The sequence below is a fragment of the Excalfactoria chinensis genome, chromosome 30, assembly GCF_039878825.1.
Source record: "Excalfactoria chinensis isolate bCotChi1 chromosome 30, bCotChi1.hap2, whole genome shotgun sequence".
Lineage (NCBI taxonomy): Eukaryota > Metazoa > Chordata > Aves > Galliformes > Phasianidae > Excalfactoria > Excalfactoria chinensis.
In genome coordinates this window covers 607,145-626,238 of record NC_092854.1, presented here as the reverse complement: position 1 = coordinate 626,238, position 19,094 = coordinate 607,145, and the positions used below count along the sequence as shown (strand labels likewise).

The 19,094-nt window shown below is 47.9% G+C and overlaps 1 protein-coding gene across 1 annotated transcript; it reads right to left on the bottom strand.

Annotated features, from left to right (window-relative positions):
* Positions 1-4,634: 4,634 nt before the first annotated feature.
* LOC140263412 (uncharacterized) lies at positions 4,635-13,730 on the bottom strand. The gene is made up of 2 exons (XM_072358289.1): positions 12,815-13,730; positions 4,635-5,605 (listed from the first exon to the last, which is right to left on the bottom strand). Exons 1-2 carry the CDS (start codon positions 13,728-13,730, stop codon positions 4,635-4,637), a joined length of 1,887 nt encoding a protein of 628 aa, XP_072214390.1.
* Positions 13,731-19,094: the final 5,364 nt, after the last annotated feature.

The following is a 19,094-nucleotide window of genomic DNA, read 5'->3' as shown; positions in this document are numbered from 1 at the left end:
CCGGCTCACCTGCTGGGCCTGCTCAGCCCAAGCTGTGCCCAGCTCACGCACACGCTGCAGCGCTGCTTCAGACGGGCTTTCACAGGGTGATCAGCTCCAAGGAGGGCCCAGAGCTCAGTCTGCGTGCAGACGCTCACCAGAGCACCAGCTCTGCTCACCAGCTGTGGCACAAACGTGCCCACCCGGCAACGATTGTGACCTCAGCGAGTGCCCGCATCACTTCTGGGCTTCCATCATAGGCGAAGGAAATGGACTCCTTCTAGATCCAAATGGTAGGAAACCAGCACCAGGGTCATCCAGTGAGGTTATCTGAAGTAAAATAATGGAGAAGATGACTCTTGTGCAGCCCAATAAAAACCCAGATAGGCCGATATGGCTTCATAGTGGTTAATGGAGTTCCAGAGGAACCCAAGGCCGGTACAGGCATCTCTGGTTGGGGATTTAAGACCCAGGGCTGATATTGGCCTCTCAGGCTGTGGCTTTAAGTCCCTGGTCTGTTTCCAGCCTTTCAGCCTTAACCTCACACCCTTAGCACAACTCTTTCTGCTGAGATTCATAGGATCATAGAATCACAGAATCACAAGGTTGGAAAGTATCCGCAAGATCATCTAGTCTGACTGTCCTCCCTTTACCATACCTACAGAAAACCCCTAACCCATATCTCCTAGCTCCCTATCCAGATGCCTCTTGAACACTGCCAGGGATGGCGACTCCACCACCTCCCCGGCCATTCCAGTGACTGACCACTCTCTGAGAGAAAAAGTTCCTTCTTATGTCCAATCTAAATCTCATCTGATACAATTTGTAGCCACTTCCTCCGGCCCTGTTTGTTGCCTGGGAGAAGAGACCAAGCCCCTTCTGGTCACAACCTCACTTCAGGAAGTTGTAGAGTGCAATGAGGTCTCCTCTGAGCCTCCTCTTCTCCAGACTGAACACACCCAGCTCCCTCTGCTGCTCCTTATAAGACTTGTGCTCCAGACCCCTCACAAATTTTTTTGCCCTTCTCTGGACATGTTCCAGGGCCTCAATGTCTTTCTTGTAGTGAGGAGCCCAAACCTGAACACAGAACTCAAGATGCAGCCTCACCAGTGCTGAGTACAGGGGGATGATCACCTCTCTGCTCCTGTTAGCCACACTCTTTCTAATACAGGCCAGGATGCCACTGGCCCTCTTGGCCACCTGGGCACACTGCTGGCTTGTGTTCAGCTGAGCATCGACCAACACCCCCAGGTCCCTTTCCTCTTCGCAGCCATCCAGCCACTCTGCTCCAAACCTATAGCGCTGCATGGGGTTATTGTGGCCAAAGTGCAGGACCCGGCACTTGGCCTTGTTGCACCTCATCCCAATCATCTCATCCCAGTGATCCTGCTTATCTAGACCCCTCTGAAGGGCCTCCCTACCCTCAGCAGATTGACACCACCTCCAACTTGGCGCCACCTGCAAACTTACTGAGGGTACACAGAATCCCCTCATCTAGGTCATCAACAAAGATACTAAACAAGATGGGCCCCTGTACCGATCCCCGGGGACACCACTTGTAACGGGTTGCCAGCTGGACTTAACTCCATTAATCACTACCTGTTGGACACAGCCCTCTAGCCAGTTCTTTACCCAAAGGTGGGTATGCCTGTCCAGGCCACGGGCAGCCAGTTTCCCCAGGAGAATACTGTGAGAGACAGTGTCAAAGGTTTTGCTGAAGTCTAGGTAGACTAAATCAACAGCCTTCCTCTTGTCTTCCAGTCTGGTCACCCAGTTGTAGAAGGAGATGAGGTTGGGCGAGCAAAACCTGCCTTTCATGAACCTATGCTGTCTAGGCCTGATCTCCTGGATGCCACGTACAAGCTGCGTGATCTCACCCAAGATGATTTGTTCTGTAACTTTCCCTGGTACCGAGGTCAGGCTGACAGGCCTGTAGTTCCCCAGATCCTCCTTACGGCCCTTCTTGTAGATGGGAATCACATCGGCAAGTCTCCAACCTTCTGGGACCTCTCCAGACAACCAGGAATGCTGGTAGATGGCAGAGAGCAAGCTCGGCAATCACCCCCGCTAGCTCCTCCAGCAACCAAGGGTGGAGCCCATCTGGTCCCATGGATTTGTGACAGTCCAGCTGGAAGAGGAGCTTTTTGTCTCCACCTGAATCGCTAGGGGAGTATTGTGCGTTCCATCCCAGACTTCCAGATCAGGGCATAAAGTGCCCTGAGGATAACTGATCTGCCTATTAAAGGCAGATTTAAAGAAGGCATTGAGGACCTCAGCCTTCTTATCCTCAGTAGTCACATTCCCCGCTCCATCAGCTAAAGGATGGACATTTTCCCTGGTTCTTGTCTTACCACTGATACATTTGTAAAAGGATTTCTTGCCCTCTTTTACTGCAGTGGCCAGTCGGAGCTCAAGTTGGGCTTTTGCCTTCCTAACTTCCTTCCTGCATATCTTAGCAACTTCCTTGCAATCTCCCCAAGTAGCCTGTCCTTTCTTCCAGAGGACGTAGATCCTCTTTTTCTTCCTGAGTCTCAACAATTGTTCCCAGTTCATCCACACTGGTCTTCTTCCCCTATGGCTCACCTTATGGCATTCAGGGACAGCCTGTTCTTGTGCCTTTAAGATTTCCATCTTGAGGAGTGTCCAGGCTTCCTGGACCCCTCTACTCATAAGGAGCGACTCCCAAGGGACCCATGCTACAAATGTCCTGAGCAGGTCAAAGTCTGCCCTCTGGAAGTTCAGGATAGTGGTTTTGCTAGTCACCCTTCTGACATCTCCAAGAATAGAGAATTCTACCATTTCATGGTCGCTCTGCCCAAGACAGTCCTCAACCTTCTCAACTCCTACCAGTCCTTCACTGTTAGTGAAGAGCAGGTCTAGCAAGGTATCACCCCTGCTAGGCTCTTGTACCAGCTGTATACGGAAGCTATCTTCCATACACTCTAGAAACCTCTTGCACTGCTTCCTCTGCTCTTTATTATATTCCCAGCATATATCAGGGAAGTTGAAGTCTCCCAAGAGAATGAGTGCTGGCGATTGTGTGACTTCAGTGAGCTGCTCATAGAATGCCTCACCCATCAATTCATCCTGATAAGGTGGTCTATAAGAGACCTTCAGCAAGATGTCACCCCTGCAGGCCTTCCCCCTGATCCTTACCCACATGCACTCGTCTTTATCATTCCAAAGCCCAAGCTCTTCAACATCAAAACTCTAATATAAAGGGCCACACCACCACCCTTTCTTCCTCATCTATATCTTCTGAAGAGCTTGTAACCATCCATCACAGCGCTCTAGTCACAGCAGTGATCCCACCATGGATCGGTAATAGCAACTAGGTCATGGTTTGCCAGATGCACAGTTGCTTCCAGCTCCTCCTGCTTGTTAGCCAAGCTGCGTGCCCCTTCAGCTGGGGCATCTGCCTCACTCCCAGCTCAAGCAGCATTCCCCTAGGCTCATCTCTGGTGAGCCCTGTTTTGTCCCCTCCCCCATTGTAGTTAGTTTAAAGCTCTTTCGATAAGCCCTGCTGTCTTCTGTGCTAGGATTTGTTTCCCCCTTTGAGATAGTTGGGTTCCATTCATGGATAACAGGCCGGTGGCCAAGTAAACTGCCCTGTGATCAAAGAACCCAAAGTTTCTGGCTCAACACCAGCCTCTGATCCAAGTATTCTTTGCTCGTGCTTTCCAAGCCTGCTCCATGTCCCTCACTGCCCCTGAAGGTATAGAACAATAAAATCACTTGAGCTCCCGCTCTTTGAACTAAATGGCCTAAACTCCTGAAATCTCTTTTCATAGTTTGTAGGCTTCTCTAAGAAATTTCATCATTGTTCACCTGAACTATGAGTAGTGGAAAATAATCAGTGGACTTAACCAGCTTTGGGAGTTTCCTCGTTATGCCCCTGACCTGATGCCAGGAAGGCAGCAGACTTCCTGACGGCTTGGGTCCAGTCTGCATATGGAGCCCTCTATTCCTCTGAGAAGGGAGTCACCCACCATGACCACCCTTCTTTCTTTCATGACAGAGGTAGTCTCAAGGCATGGTGGTGACTGCCTTGCATCAGGCTCCCTCCTAGGCAGATCCTCCATTGCCTCCCCACTCATATCTCCTTCAATTTCCAGTGTCTCAAACCTGTTGCTTAGAGGGAGCTGGGGAAGAGGGCTAGGCAGGCGGAGGGGCTCCTCTGATATCAAGTTGGGACTGTCTTCCAACCCTCCTCATCAGTCAGGTCTGTCTGACTGTGACAGAGCAGGGAGTCAACCACTTTTCTGGGGGTATCTGCCTGGCACCCTTCCCTCAGGGATGCCAGTGAATCACTCCACCAGTCCATCTCCTGATCACACTCCCTGATGGTTCTGCTGGCACCTCATGTCAGAGCTTTAATTGAGAGCCTATTGAGATCCTACAGCATGTTCAGTGTTTCTGATGGCGTTTATCTATTTGATGGTGTTTCAGGTAGTTCTGGGGAGCCCCACTGGGAGACTGTGCTCATTGACAAGAGGACAGGAAATGTCAACTTGTCACAGGATTTACAGTGTCCTCCAAACCAAAAGATGAGCCTTCAGTGTGAATGAACAAGCTTTTATTCAAAAGGAATCTTAGTGGCAATGCTGACCAAATATATCATTGTGAAAGATCCTTTGGGAAAACTGTCCATGTTTCTACACCTTTGCCTTTTCACTTTCTACTCTTCTACTCCACAGTTTTCTCATGGCATTCTTTACCTCTTTATTCCTCAGTGTGTAGATTAGGGGGTTTAGCATGGGGGCAATTAGGGTATAAAATAGTGCCATGACCTTGTCCTCCGAGAGATCACTGGATGGGCGTATGTAGGTGAATGTGCACGGCCCGAAGAACAGAACCACCACAGTGATGTGGGACCCACAGGTGGAGAGGGCCTTGCGCCGTCCTTCAGATGTGTGACTTCTCAAGGAGACCAGGATCACCACGTAAGACACAACCAAAATGAAGAAAGAGCTCAGAGGTATCATCCCACTGTTGGCAATGACAATGATGCTGACGGCGTAGGTGTCAGCGCAGGCCAGCCGTAGCAGGGGATGGACATCGCAGAAGTAGTGGTCAACTTTGTTGGGGCCACAGAAGGGGAGCCGAGCGGTCAGAAGAGCCTGCACAATGGAGTGCGCACAGCCTCCCAGCCATGAGCCCACCACCATGCGGCTGCATGTGCGCCTAGTCATGAGCGTGGTGTAGTGGAGAGGTCTGCAGATGGCTGTGTAGCGATCATAGGCCATCACTGTGAGGATGAAGATCTCTGTGCAGCCGAAGAAATGGACCCCAAAGAGCTGTGCTATGCAGCCCACAAAGGAGATGGTTTTGTTTTTGACAAGGAAGTCAGCAATCAATTTGGGAGCTGTGACAGAGGAGTAACAGATGTCTACAAAGGACAAGTAGCAGAGGAAGAAGTACATGGGGGAGTTCAGATGTTGACTGCTAATCACGGTAACAATAATGAGCAGATTTCCCACCACGTTAATTGTATAGAAGCAAAGAAACATTACAAAGTACAGTCCCTGCACACCTTGTCTCTCAGAGAGGCCGATGAGAATGAACTCCTTCACACCACTTGCATTCACCGCATTGGTCACTTGGGTAGCCATACTCGACACACAGCCTGTGCACATGCAAAAGCAAGGACATGTTATTTGACATCATCATCTCTAATAATTAATTCTGTACCAGAAACTGGGAAGCACATAGGATTACTGTTAACCCTACAAAAGGATTGCTTTCCCCATTTTTTCCCCCTGGGTATTTCATTCTCCTTGAGTGAAACTTTGGCCATGGCTGTCACGTGCTCCTTCATCCTGGTTCTTTGGGGTTGTGAAGGACTGAGCCTACAGTCACTGTGCTGTGAAGGACAGTGAGAGGCACAACAAAGGCGCAGGGCAGGATGTTTTCCCCCATTATAGTCCAAGGTTATGATTACAACCCTTGTGAAAAGAATGCCTTTATGAGTATCACTTGGATATATCACTTGGAATACTGATTTGTTTTGTAAATATAAGTGATTTTTGAATTGTTGCTCATGAGGGAAATGAAACTACATACAGAAAAAAAAAAAAAAATCTTTTTTACCTATACCCATTTTGGAGGAAAAAATTGCAATGTCATGGGCTGAAAAAATGAGTTCTGGGGAAGTTGTCTGTCATGGAGAAAACAGCAAAAAATTTCTTTAGTCACGTACCGCTTCAGTATTTATCTTGCTCTGAATCTCAGTATTTGCCTTGCTGCCATGCTATCTTGTGAGGAAAGAGGGCTGAAAGCATCATTTCAAACCATCTGTCCCAGCGTTATGTGCATTTCACCTATTGCTGAGTTCTCACGCGCTTTGTGGGGCATTATCACAGGTTCATGTCTGCTTAATGCAACTCATCTAGAAGGTGCTCAGAACAGATACCTCTGTAGAGGCAGAGGGGCTATAGTGGAGTCCTTTATAGAGTCACTTCTTTTTCCCCTGACCAGGAGGGGTTCAACTAAATGACTGTCACCAGGTAAATTTAACTTCAGAGAAATAAACATTTTAATACCCTGGAAGTCACTGATGCCACTCTATTACTTGTGTTGTGGTTGAATTCCGTATTCGTGGGCATCTGTCAGTCTCTGCAGTTTCTCCTTCCAGAACATGGTGCTCCTTGGCTTCAGTTGGTTCCAATCATCGCCCCTTAGTAGTAAAGAAGTAAACTTCATCTTTAAAAAGCCATTAATATTTCCAGCTCCATCAGAGTTCCTTTAGCCCTAGAAACCAGCAGATGCAAACTCTTCATGGAATTTACCCAGAAATAGGAACTCTTGGAAGTAAATGACTGCCTAAGCTGGATGCTTTTTAGTTTGCTGACGCTCCTAAGTCAACTGGTGTTCAAAATGACCATGACGCACCTTGGCCAATGAAACCACAGTCAGTTCTCCCTGGGTGTGCAGGTGATCCCTGAGCAGAGAACAATATGGAATGATGCAGTGAACTCAAGCTCTGCAGAACCACTTTAACATTACAGCAGAATCAGAGACTGTTGAGTGAGCCAGGAAAATAAATAAATAAAATAAATAAATAAAGCACCCTCAGGAAACACCGAAATGGTGAAAACCCAGGATTCCCTGAAGGAAACCCACAACCCATAACCTGAGGAGGAAGCTGTCTAATTCACAGCAGAGATGCCTACTTATTTCTGATGGCAGATATGACAAATTCAGTAGAGGATTCCCAAAGGTTCTGTCTTACCCCTTCAAGAATATTTTCCAGGACTTCACTGGTCTATGATGTAATTCAGCCACCTACAAAATGAAATAAACACAACATGGAACACCTAACATTTCAGAAAGGATTAAAAAAAATTGCCTTCTCCTTATTGCTCCTTATGTAGTTTGTGGAAGGGAAGGCGGGGGGGGGGGGGGGAGTGGAAGGTGTAGGGAAAGGGAAAGGGAAAGGGAAAGGGAAAGGGAAAGGGAAGGGGAAAGGATGAAGGGGCATAATAAAAATAAAGAACGAAGTCAGATAAGCTGAAAAACCTACCTCTTCTGTATTTGCAGGTCTAATTTTCTTGTGGATGAGCCGTATGATTTTATCTTATTACCTGCATTCCCCAGCAGGGATGTGTTAGGGCACAGACTTTAGAAGAAATGTTGAATGTAAAGCTTTCAGCACTTGCTCTGTGTAATCCCATCCAATTCTCTCTAGCTATTCCTTGCCTACGAGTGAACTGCTCTGCCTGGATAATGGGTACAGACAGCAGTGTGTTCACAGACCCACAGCAGAAAGCAGCTCTGAGAAGGAAACCATTTAAGTACCTCTCTTCAATGCTCTCCAAGGAAATCTCTCACCTGAAAAGCTCTTGGGGACAGAGGAGGGAGGAAAGAAAGGAAGAGGCAAAGGAGATGTGAATTCCATCCTTACCGAGAAGTTTGAGTAAACATATTTTAAAGGCCAAGTCATCACTCAGTGTTATAGTTTTGCAAAGGGTGGAGGAGCATTAGGTCCACTGCTTTGGCTTTCTAGCCAAATTTCTAGGTGTCATGGTTTTGTAATTTTAGCTATTGGTATATTTTGCTATCCCAGAGGACCTCATGGGTGTGGGTGTGCTTCCAAGCTGTGCAACTTCAATTTCAAAGCAGGCCTCTCAGTCTTTGGAAAACTCTCTCTTTCTCTCTCTTATTTTACTTGATTTATTAGCCTCAATTTCAATTAGATTGTATTATATTGTGTTATCTTGTATTCCAGTATCACAGTAAAATAAGTTTTCCTCCTTAGATTGTTGCTGTTTCTCTGTTTGCTTCCTTGAGCCCAGCTCCCATCTCCCTACCCCTTTCTCTTTTTCCCTTCCCATTTATTTGGAAGCCAGGGGGCCAATGGGCCTACTGTCCCCCTGCTTTTTCCCCCCCATCATGGACATAGATTGATCTAGATAACTCTGTGACAGGGATGCTTGCCTTTGACAGCTGAGACTTTTATCAGTTTGACCAGCTTCTTCAACAGATTCTTTTGATTATCCTGGTCTTCATCAGGTATTTCTGATACTGCCACAGGTTCATCACGATTAATTGCCAGGGACAATTCCTCCCACAAGACATCCTGTCTCTTCTCCATTTTATCTAGTATTTCTGCCATTTGGCAGATGGCAGATATGGAGGCATGGTGTCATGGTTTTGTGCTGTCAATATTCTACATCATGACATCATGTGCGGTATGAATCATTAACTGAGGGTACAAATAGTGGTAAACTGTTTTGGTGGTATAAGAAAGTGTAACAGAGGGTATGTGGAAGTGTAACAGAGTATATGCGGAAGTGTAACAGAGGGTATGCAGAAGTGTAACAGAGGGTATGCGGAAGTGTAACAGAGGGTATGCGGAAGTGTAACAGAGGGTATGTGGAAGTGTAACAGAGGGTATGTGGAAGTGTAACAGAGGGTATGTGGAAGTGTAACAGAGGGTATGCGGAAGTGTAACAGAGGGTATGCGGAAGTGTGGAAGGTTCATGCTCCAGATCTGTGGAATGGCAGCATCCCGAGTACTCACCTCTTGGAGGAAACTACATATCCCAGGGGACGACGCGGCCAGAGACGAATCACCAGAGGAGGAGGACACATATGTAATCTCACTCCCAGGCTGGAACATCCTTCTTTTCACTCTGTCTATCGCTTTGGAGCGCTCCATCCCTGCCGTCTCCCTCTATCAGCAACGTTCCAGCCTGTCGCCTAGAGATCGCAGTAGGCCTCCCGGTTCTCGGGGACACTTTTTTCTCTCTTTTTTCTCTGTCTTGTTTGATTTAGTAGTTGTAGTTATATTGTATCATATTGTGTCACCTTGTATTCCAATATTATTCGTATTTAGTAAAATAAGTTCTTTCCTTAGATTGTTGCCATTGTTTTTGTTCATTTCCCTCCTTCCAGGGACAGCAGCCCCTATCACGAGTAAATCTAGATAACCCGATTACACATGGGATGGTGGTAATTTTTGTTCCAAGTTTTGAAGTGTTAGAATCGGTTCAAAAATTGGGGGTCTTCTGTCTAGGTCTTCGTATTGGTCGTTGCTACCGAAGAAATGGCATACCTCTCCAGTGTTGCTCTTGTGAGCTTCCACCATATTTCAGGTGTACTTGTCACACTCTCAGGATCATGGTCTTGGTGTAGATCATTAGAAACAAATGTGGGATCTATGGCTGTTTCTCTCAAATACTGGGTGTCTTTCTCAACAGTATTCCATCTTCTCAGCCCAGGCTCCAGATCAACTTTGAAAGGATATCATAGAATCACAGAATCATAGAATTACTCAGGTTGGAAAAGACCTTGAAGATCAAGTCCAACCGCAGCCTAACCAGAAGCCTATCTCTAAAAATAACAACAACAAAACACAACAAAAAAATCTGCTAAAAATCTTCTGCTAAATCATATCCCTGAGCACCACATCCAAACGGCTCTTAAACTCATCCAGGGATGGCGATTCAACCACCTCCCTGGGGAGCCCATTCCAGTACCTAACCACCCTTTCTGTAAAGAAGTTCTTCCTAATATCCAACCTAAACTTGCCCTGGTGCAACTTGAGGCCATTTCCCCTCGTCCTGTCACATGTCACTAGTGAGAAGAGACCTGCCCCACTCTCACTGTAAGAACCTTTCAGGTCTCCCCTCAGCCTCCTCTTCCTCAGACTAAACAGCCCCAGCTTCCTTATAGCCTCTCCTCATAGGGCTGATTCTCCAAGCCCTTCACGAGCCTCGTTGCCCTTCTCTGGACCTGCTCCAGTACCTCCATGTCTTTCTTGTGCTGAGGTGCCCAAAACTGGACACAGTACTCGAGGTGAGGCCTCACCAATGCCAAGTACAGGGGCAGGATGACTCCCTTAGTCCTGCTCACCACACCATTCTTAATACAAGCCAGGATGCCATTGGCCCTCTTGGCCACCTGGGCACACTGCTGGCTCATATTCAGCTGACTGTCCATCAGCACACCAAGGTCCCTTTCTGTCTGGGAACTTTCCAGCCACACCTCCCCAAGCCTGTAGGGTTGCCTGGGGTTGTTGTGACCAAAATGCAGGACCCAACACTTGTCCCTGTTGAAACTCATTCCATTAACCTTGGCCCATCGATCAAGTCTATCCAGGTCCCTCTGTAGTGCCCTTCTCCCCTCAGGCAGATCAACACTCCCTCCCAGTCGTCTGCAAACTTACTGAGGGTGCACTCAATCCCCTCATTCAATCTTTACTTCACAACAAATAATATTCTTTCCCAGACGGTGGTGACTCCATCCAGACATCTACCAATCCCTCTGTCAATAGCAGGGTCTTGGGCAATGTTTCCTAGTTGATGAGCTTCATTACTCCCTAGGGACACACTACTGGCCCCGTTGTCCCAACACCAAAGCAACCAGGCAACAACAGTTTCATCTGAGTATCTCATGAACTCCTTTCTTGTGCCTTGGATTTCAGTCATTTTCAGGGGTGGGCACTGTGACTCCCTCCTTATCACTCTGCTCTCCATGCCTCTTACTTTTCTCCGCTGCCTTTCTGCATGGGAGGTTTTGAGGAGGGCCCCTCGCCTGGATCTTCCTCTTCTTCCTCCATTTCTTTTTCTTTCTGTTCCAGGCGTGAGGACACCCATTTCCACTTCATGCCTTCCACGCAGGCAACTGACACTGACACTGGTGCCTCCTGTGATTGACCAAGATTGACCTGGAGGTTTACCCTTTTTGTTTGAGTCTCAGTTTGGAAACTCCCTCTCTCCACACTAATATTATATAGAGTTCAGTAAGCACAAGCCAAGCCCCAGATAAGCCATTCCTCCTCAGATCTTTCTGAGCTGCACCATCCCTCACTCAGATACTTGCTTTGTTTCTCAGGGTCCCATGGGTGTTCAAGAGTAAAATCCCATGACACTGGGTGTCCCCACACTTCTAAGCTCTCTCCTAAACCTCTCCATTTTCCGTACCACTCAGCATTCTCTGGTTCTGGGTAAGGCTTTCCCGACATAATGTAAATTACAATTACAAGGAATGCATTCAGAGAGACTGACAGCATGGTACTTAAGCTGGCACCCTGAACATGCATAAGGAACTGGGATGAGCACCTGGTGACCAGTCCAAACACTGTATTGTCAGTTAAATTAACTAGGATGGACAGGGACCAGGCAGGTATCTCCATCCGTGCCCTTAACTGATTATAGGTATGTGCAACTCTGACACAGAACATGAGGAGCTTAAAAAGAAATCAGCAAGTTCCAAGGAACATAATGGTCCTTAGTCCTCTATACAATGCTCTTAAAATGAAGTAGATGCCCATAGTTGCCTGCACTCTCCACCAATAGTTGTCATACCCTAGATGTAAGGCCATGGCAGGGGGCACACGGCCCGGGAAAAGAAAAAAGAATAGAGAAAGGAGCAAAGGGAAAAAAAAAAAAAAAAAAAGGGGGGGGGGGTTTGCTGTGACCTGGCCTGTGCTGGCCACAAGATCCAGGAGAGGGGGAACAGCAGAGAGTGAGCATACAGTTTTAACAAAGAGAAAACACAATGGCAACAATCTGAGGAGGAACAGTAATTTACTAAATGTAACCAAATCAAACAAAACAAGAAAGAGAAGAGTACCCAAAACGGGAGTCAAACCATGATAGTGTGAGGGCAGCATGTGCTTTTCTCTGTGGGGAGCTGAGAAGGCCAGAGGCAGAGAGCGGCTGGGATCCGGTCTGAAATCCCACCCTGCTTCCTCTTCACTCCAAGTCCTCCAGGGATGCTGACCTCGGGCCCCCGCCCTCTCTCCCCCCACAGGAACCCAAAATGCCATAAATGGTGGTAACAAGGAAAGAGGACGTTAACTCTTCAGCTGCCACTGTTCTGCATGATATTCTGTTGTGGAATACCAACAACAGAAATCACAACACCACAACACAGAGGCACTGACAGACGTGAACCTGAAAGCACAGACCCCAGCCAGGACCCCAGGGATGTCCTGTCAGCTGTTGCAGGCTGAAGTCACCACACAGTCTGATGAACAGCCGTGTGCTTCCTGCTGGACTGTGGGTTTCTTAGAACATCCGACCCCAACAGCTCCAGAAATGTCTCACAAGAAGGAGGACAGACAGAGTCGCTGCACGTCCTTTATTCTGTTAAGCTTCACAGGGAGCCTCATTCATTATGTGCAGAGTATCTGGGCTACACAACAAAGGGACAAGCTGAAGAGGAACTGATTTGAATAATGACGTTTTAGTGAAAAGCATTACAGTATTTTAAAAAAGGAATCAGATTTAATACATTGCACTTATAAAAACTGATCAAAACAAAACAAAACAAAGGGTTTGTAACAGTAAAAAGCTGCATTATGGGCAGTTCAGTGTTTTTGAAACACATCTGGTCATCACTTTCCTCACTGCATCCTTGACTTCCTGGTTCCTCATGCTGTAGATGAGGGGGTTCAGTGCTGGAGGCACCACTGAGTACAGAAGTGCCACCATCAGGTCCATGAATGGGGAGGAAATGGAGGGGGGCTTCAGGTGGGCAAAAAAGGCAGTGCTGAGAAACAGGGAGACCACAGCCAGGTGAGGGAGGCACGTGGAGAAGACTTTGTGCCGTCCCAGCTCAGAGGGTATCCTCAGCACAGCAAGGAATATCTGCACATAGGACAGAACTATGAAAACAAAGCACCCAAAGGCTAAACTGGCACTAAAAATGAGAAGCACAACTTCCCTGAAGTAGGAGCCTGAGCAGGAGAGCTTGAGGATCTGGGGGATTTCACAGAAAAACTGGTTGACAACACTGCCTTGGCAGAGAGGCAGTGAAAACGTACTGGCAGTGTGCAGCAGGGAATTGAGAAACCCAGCGCTCCAGGCAGCTGCTGCCATGGTGGCACAAGCTCTGCTGTCCATCAAGGTCCCGTAGTGCAGGGGCTTGCAGATGGCAACGTAGCGGTCATAGGACATGATGGTGAGAAGGGAACACTCTGCTGAGAGGAAGAAGAGAAGGAAAAAGATCTGTGCAGCACATCCTGCGTAGGAGATGGCCCTGGTGTCCCAGAGGGCGTTGGCCATGGCTTTGGGGAGAGTGGTGGAGATGCAGCCCAGGTCGAGGAGGGCCAGGTTGAGCAGGAAGAAGTACATGGGGGTGTGCAGGCGGTGGTCGCAGGCTACGGCTGTGCTGATGAGGCCGTTGCCCAGGAGGGCAGCCAGGTAGATGCCCAGCAAGAGCCAGAAGTGCAGGAGCTGCAGCTGCCGCGTTTCTGCCAACGGCAGCAGGAGGAACTTGCTGATGGAGCTGCTGTTGGGCATCTGCTGATCCTGGGCTTGGAGTCCTGCTCAGAGCACAGAAGATAATGACCACTACAGATTATTCTCAGAAACTCTGCTCCTGCCATACTATAAAAGTTCTCCTTTCCCTTTGGAAAATGTTCATTTAAATCCAGCTTTTGTGAGCTTCACCATCTCTTTAGGAGTAGAAGATTAGGCAGTTCTTAATTTCTTCTCATATTCTTATCATATCCCAGCCTCCTGGATATTTTCCTCTCTATTCCAGCAGCTTCTCGTGACCCCAGCCCCAGCCTCTGTGCAATTTAGTTTTTCTTAGTGAAATCAGCATGTTTTCAGGACAAGTGTAGTATTAATGTCTGCAGAAAACAGAGATAACTTTTATCTTTTTAGGAAGGAGAGGCTAAATGCACATTCTGTGCATTCTGTGTGACTGTTCACAAAACAACCAAAGGATTGAAGAAATATTTGGGAGTCTCAGAGCTGTGCTCAAAATTGACAGCCCCTTTTAGATTTCTGCAAACAATCCTTTTTGCGTTCCAGCAGAACAGGAAATGGAAAATCCCTGCCTTGGCTCTCTCCTCTTGCAAAGAACCCTTACAAACATCCTGCTGTGCAGTGGAGCTGTGATCCCCTGCCCCAGGCAGCAGCTGTGGCAGCACAAGCCCTGCCGGGGGGCTCCTTCCCCCCACACGTCTCCCCGCAGCACCCTGGACAGCTCCCCGGGCAGGCTGAGTGCTGAGCCTGGCAGGCGGCAGAGTCCCATAGCCGGCACACAGCCCCTGGGGCACAGCAGGGACCCTGCTCTGCAGGACAGCCCTGGGCACCCGCCTGCAGCCCCACATGCACAGCCTGCAGCCGTGCTGGGACATGCAACCCTCAGGGCTGTGCTCTGATACTGCAGCACGGAAGCCCTCAGCTGGAGCACAAGTCTTTTTCCACAGTAAAGAAACATGCAGTGCCTACAGCCAGATCTGCTATGGGATGTCATAATTTAGTTAACCCTCTATGAAAAGCAGCTCACGGTCTGCAGTGAGACTTACCGTGTCATGGTCAGCAATGCTCCTGCACCAAGCTCACAGCCCGCTCACACCATTCACATCCTGCAAGCTTTCTCCCCTTTCTCTCCTCTCTTTCTGTCACCTGCAGGCTGTGCTGTGCACATGAGCTGCTCCTGGGCACAGCTGTCTCTCTGCAGCGCTGCCCACTTGTATGAGCTCGCTGTGTCCCAGGAGCCCAGCCCAGCTCAGCAGCAGAGGATGTCATCTTTATCCTTCCCACTCCAAAATGATAGCAGAGGCTATCATTTTGATTCTTCTTACTTGTCTCCCCTGAGATCTCCCTGGGTCCTCATGGCAAACATCTCCTGAAAGACAACAGCATCATAGCAGTACATTAATGTCTGTTTAATTTAACACCAGATTTCTAGTGGTCAGTGACTAGTTCCAGACATGTGGTGAGTCCTCCCAGAGAGTGTTTGCTGAAACTAAAAGGGCACCCAGAGAAGGACACAATACCATTGAATCATAGAATCACCATGGTTTCAAAAGACCTTAAAGAGCATCCAGTCCAACTGTTCATCTACCACCAATAGCTCCCACTAATCCATGTCCCTCAACACAACATCCAGTCATTCCTTGAACACTTCCAGGGTTGGTGACACCACCAACACCCTGAGCAGTCCATTCCAGGTCCCAAAGAGCAGGACATGGCATTTGGCCTAGTGAACCTCATCCTATTGGCTTCAGCCCAGCTCTCCAGCCTGTCCAGATCCCTCAGTAGGGCCTTGCTAACTCCAGGCTGATCCACACTCCCAGCCAATTTGGTGTCATCTGTAAACTTACTGAGGGTGCACTTGATGCCTTCATCCAGATCAACAATAAAGGTATTGAAGAGGAAAGGCACCAGCACTGACCTCTGGGGAACACCAAGTAGGCGCACAGGTAGGCGTCCAGCCGAGTCTTGAATATCTCCAGACAAGGAGACTCCACAACCCTGTTGGGCAGCCTGTTCCAGTGCTCCGTCACTCTCATTGTAAAGAAGTTCTTGCACACATTCATGCGGAATTTCCTATGCTCCAGTTTCTGGACATTTCCCCTTGTCCTGTCTACACACTGCTGAAAAGTGTTTGGTCTCGCCACTTTGCCACCCACACCTCAGATATTTATAGACCTGGATTAGATCCCCTCTCAGTCTTCTTTTCTCAAGGCTAAACAGATCCAGTTCACATAGTTTTTCTTCATAGGGGAGATGCTCCAGGCCCTTCACCATCTCTGTAGCCCTTTGCATCACTCTTTCCAAGAGATCCGTGTATTTTTTTTATAATGGTGAGCCCAGAACTGGTCACAGAACTCCAGATGAGGCCTTACCAAAGCAGATTAGAAGCGAAGGATCATCTCCCTCGACACCCTGGCCACCGTATTTTGTATGCACCCCAGAATGCCATTGGCCTTTTTGGCCACGAGGGCACACTGCTGGCTCATGGCCAACCTGTTGTCCATCAGGATACCCAGGTCCCTCTCTGCAGAGCTCCTCTGCAGCAGGTCTTCCCCCAACCTGTCCTTGTGCATGCAATTATACCTCCCTAGGTGCAAGACTCTCCACTATCTTTTGTTAAACCTCATCTGGTTTATTACTGCTCAGCTCTCCAGCCTGCCAGGCCTCGCTGAATGACAGCACAGACTTCAGGTATGTCAGCCAGTCCTCCCAACTTCCTGTCATCAGCAAACTTGCTGAGGGTGGCCACTATCCTCTTGTCAAGAACACTGATAAAGAGGTTGAGAAAGACGGGACCCAGCACTGACAGCTGGGGAACACCGCTACTAACAGTTCTCCAACTGGGCTCTGCACCACCAACGACGACCCTTTGTGCTCTGCCAGTCAGCCAGTTCTCAACTCACCTCACTATCCATTCATCTATCCCACATGCCCTCAGCTTTCTTCTAAGCAAACTTTCGTAGGAGACAGTATCAAATGCCTTGCTGAAATCAAGGTAGAAGACATCCACCACTCTCCCCTCATCCACACAGCCGGTGACAATGTCATAGAAGGCTGTCAGGTTGATTGAGCATGACCTCTCCTTGGTGAACCCATGCTGACTACTCCTGACAACCTCCTTTTCATCCAACTGTCTGGAGATGGCTTCCAGCACAAGCTGTTTCAGCACCATTCCAGGGACAGAGCTGAGGCTGCCTAGCCTGTAATTGCCCGGTTCTTCCTTCTTGCCCTTTTTGAAGACCAGAGTGACACTGGCTATCCTCCAGTCTTCAGACTCCTCCCCTATTCCCCAAGACCTCTCAAAGATGATAGAGAGTGGTGCAGAAATCACCGCTGCTAGCTCCCTCAGCATCCGTGGATACACCCCATTGGGCCCTATGTCTTTATGAACGTTATTGTGACCTAGGCGCTCATGGACCAGCTCTTCCCTGAGTAAAGACAAGTCTTCCATTCCACAGACCCTCATACTAAGCTCCAAGGTTTGGGATGGTTGAGGGAGAGCTTTCTCACAGAAGATGGAAGCAAAGAAGGCCTTCAGTATCTCCACCTTCACAGCATCCCCCATTACCAGAACACCCCCCTCACTTAGTAGGGGACCCACAATCTCACTAGTCTTCCTGTTAATCTTAACATACTTAAAATAAACAAACAAATAAATAAATAAATAAACCTTTTTAATATCCTTTTTTTAATGAGTGTCAACCCATTTATATAATACTATGCTCTGTTTGCAGGGAAGTGTGTGAGAGAGGTGGGCCAATGAGTGTTGGTTCTGCTGTGATGTGTTTATAACTGAATAATACAGACTGTTCATGGAAAGATAGATGGTATTAAGGGTGTATATGGGAACTAAAAAACAGTGTTGTTTGACAAACACTTTTGATGGTAAAAGGAACTGTAATTGTTGATGGCATATGGAAGTGCACTTGAGGGTATGTGGAAGTGTAAATGAGGGTACAAATAGTGCAATAGTTTACAGAGGAAAAGGAGTTAAAGGGAAAGTGAGTTAATCTGCACTGACATGAGAGCAACCCCCCGCACCACTCCTCTGTGAGAAGAGCAGAGCAGAGAAGAGCAGAGAAGAGGCATAGTCCTCATGTATCAGGCAGTGTTATTCTGCTACCAAATGGATGAGCTCACAACAGAAGAGGCATTTCTTCCTCTCTGCTCCATCAGTGGCATACTCGGGAGTTCAAGGCACTGGAAAACTATGGCACATCTAAGTTCGATCAATGATTACTCTTTAGTATGCTCTGGGCTCTCATTTCAATTGCATCTAATTCAGTCTAGGGTCACACCAGTTGACAGGAAGCTGGCAAATGTTGTCTCATTGTAAGGAAGAGCAAGAAAGATGACATGGGCAATTATGAACCTGTCAGTCTCACTCCAGTGCTTGGTAAAATTATGGAGAAAAAGATGATGGTAGTTATGGAAAAACAGCTGAAGGACAATTCTGTCATAGGTTGCAGCCAACACAAGTTCACGAGGGGTAATTCCTGTTTAACTTAAGGTCTTATTGTGACACGTTTATCCCTTTAGCTGACCAAGGGAAGCCAGTTGATGTTATCCTTGAGGATTTCAGTAGAGCTTTTGATACTTTTTCTCACAGCACCCTTCTGGACAGAATGTCCTGCATATGGCTAGACAGAAATAGAACATGGTGGGTGAGGAGTTGGCCAATAGGTCAGGCCCAAGAGATTATAGTCAATGGGTTTCATCGGGTCACTGTCAGGGTTCCCCGGGGCTCCATTTAAAAGCTATTCTCTTCCATGTTTTTGTGGATGACTTGCATGCAGGACTAGAAGATGTTCTGAGCAAGTTTGCTGATGAGACCAGATGAGGAGGTGCTGTTGCCTCCACTGAGGATGGACAGGACATGCAGAGAGATCTGGACAAGTGAGAGAAATGGGTACCAGTTGGTAGTAAGCACCAAGTGCATAAAGCATAACAAGAACAAGTGCCTGATTATGCACCTGGGTAGGGGCAACACTGGACATGCACGCAGACTGGATATGGAACATTGAAGGGCATTCTGAATGAAAAGGATTGGGGGTCCTGCTCAGCATCAAATTGAATGTGAGTCTGCAGTGTGCTCAGGAAGCCGGGAAGGCCAACTGTCCCGTGGAGCACATCATGCAAGTTATTGCCAGCTGGGTGAGGGAAAGGATCACCCCTCTCTGCTCTGCAGTGTAACATCCTCACCTGGAGCAGTAGGGGCACTTCTGGGTACCGCAGAACATAAAAGACATCAAATTATGGGAGAGTGTGCATTGGATGTCACCAGAACTGAGAGATGTGAAGTTCAGAGTTTCAATGAGACTGACTGCTTGTTCAGACTGGGCCCTTCTCACATCCCACATCCTGTGATGAGATACAGGGCACACATTGGAT

What these genes read in the sequence shown, in the direction of transcription:
- LOC140263412 (XM_072358289.1), bottom strand. Translation starts at nt 13,730, where the DNA reads ATGCCCAACAGCAGCTCCATCAGCAAGTTCCTCCTGCTGCCGTTGGCA. An exon ending in GAGGAAAGTGATGACCAGAT is followed by an intron (nt 5,606 to 12,814) that starts GTGTTTCAAAAA and finishes GCATGTGCACAG; the next exon opens with GCTGTGTGTCGAGTATGGCT.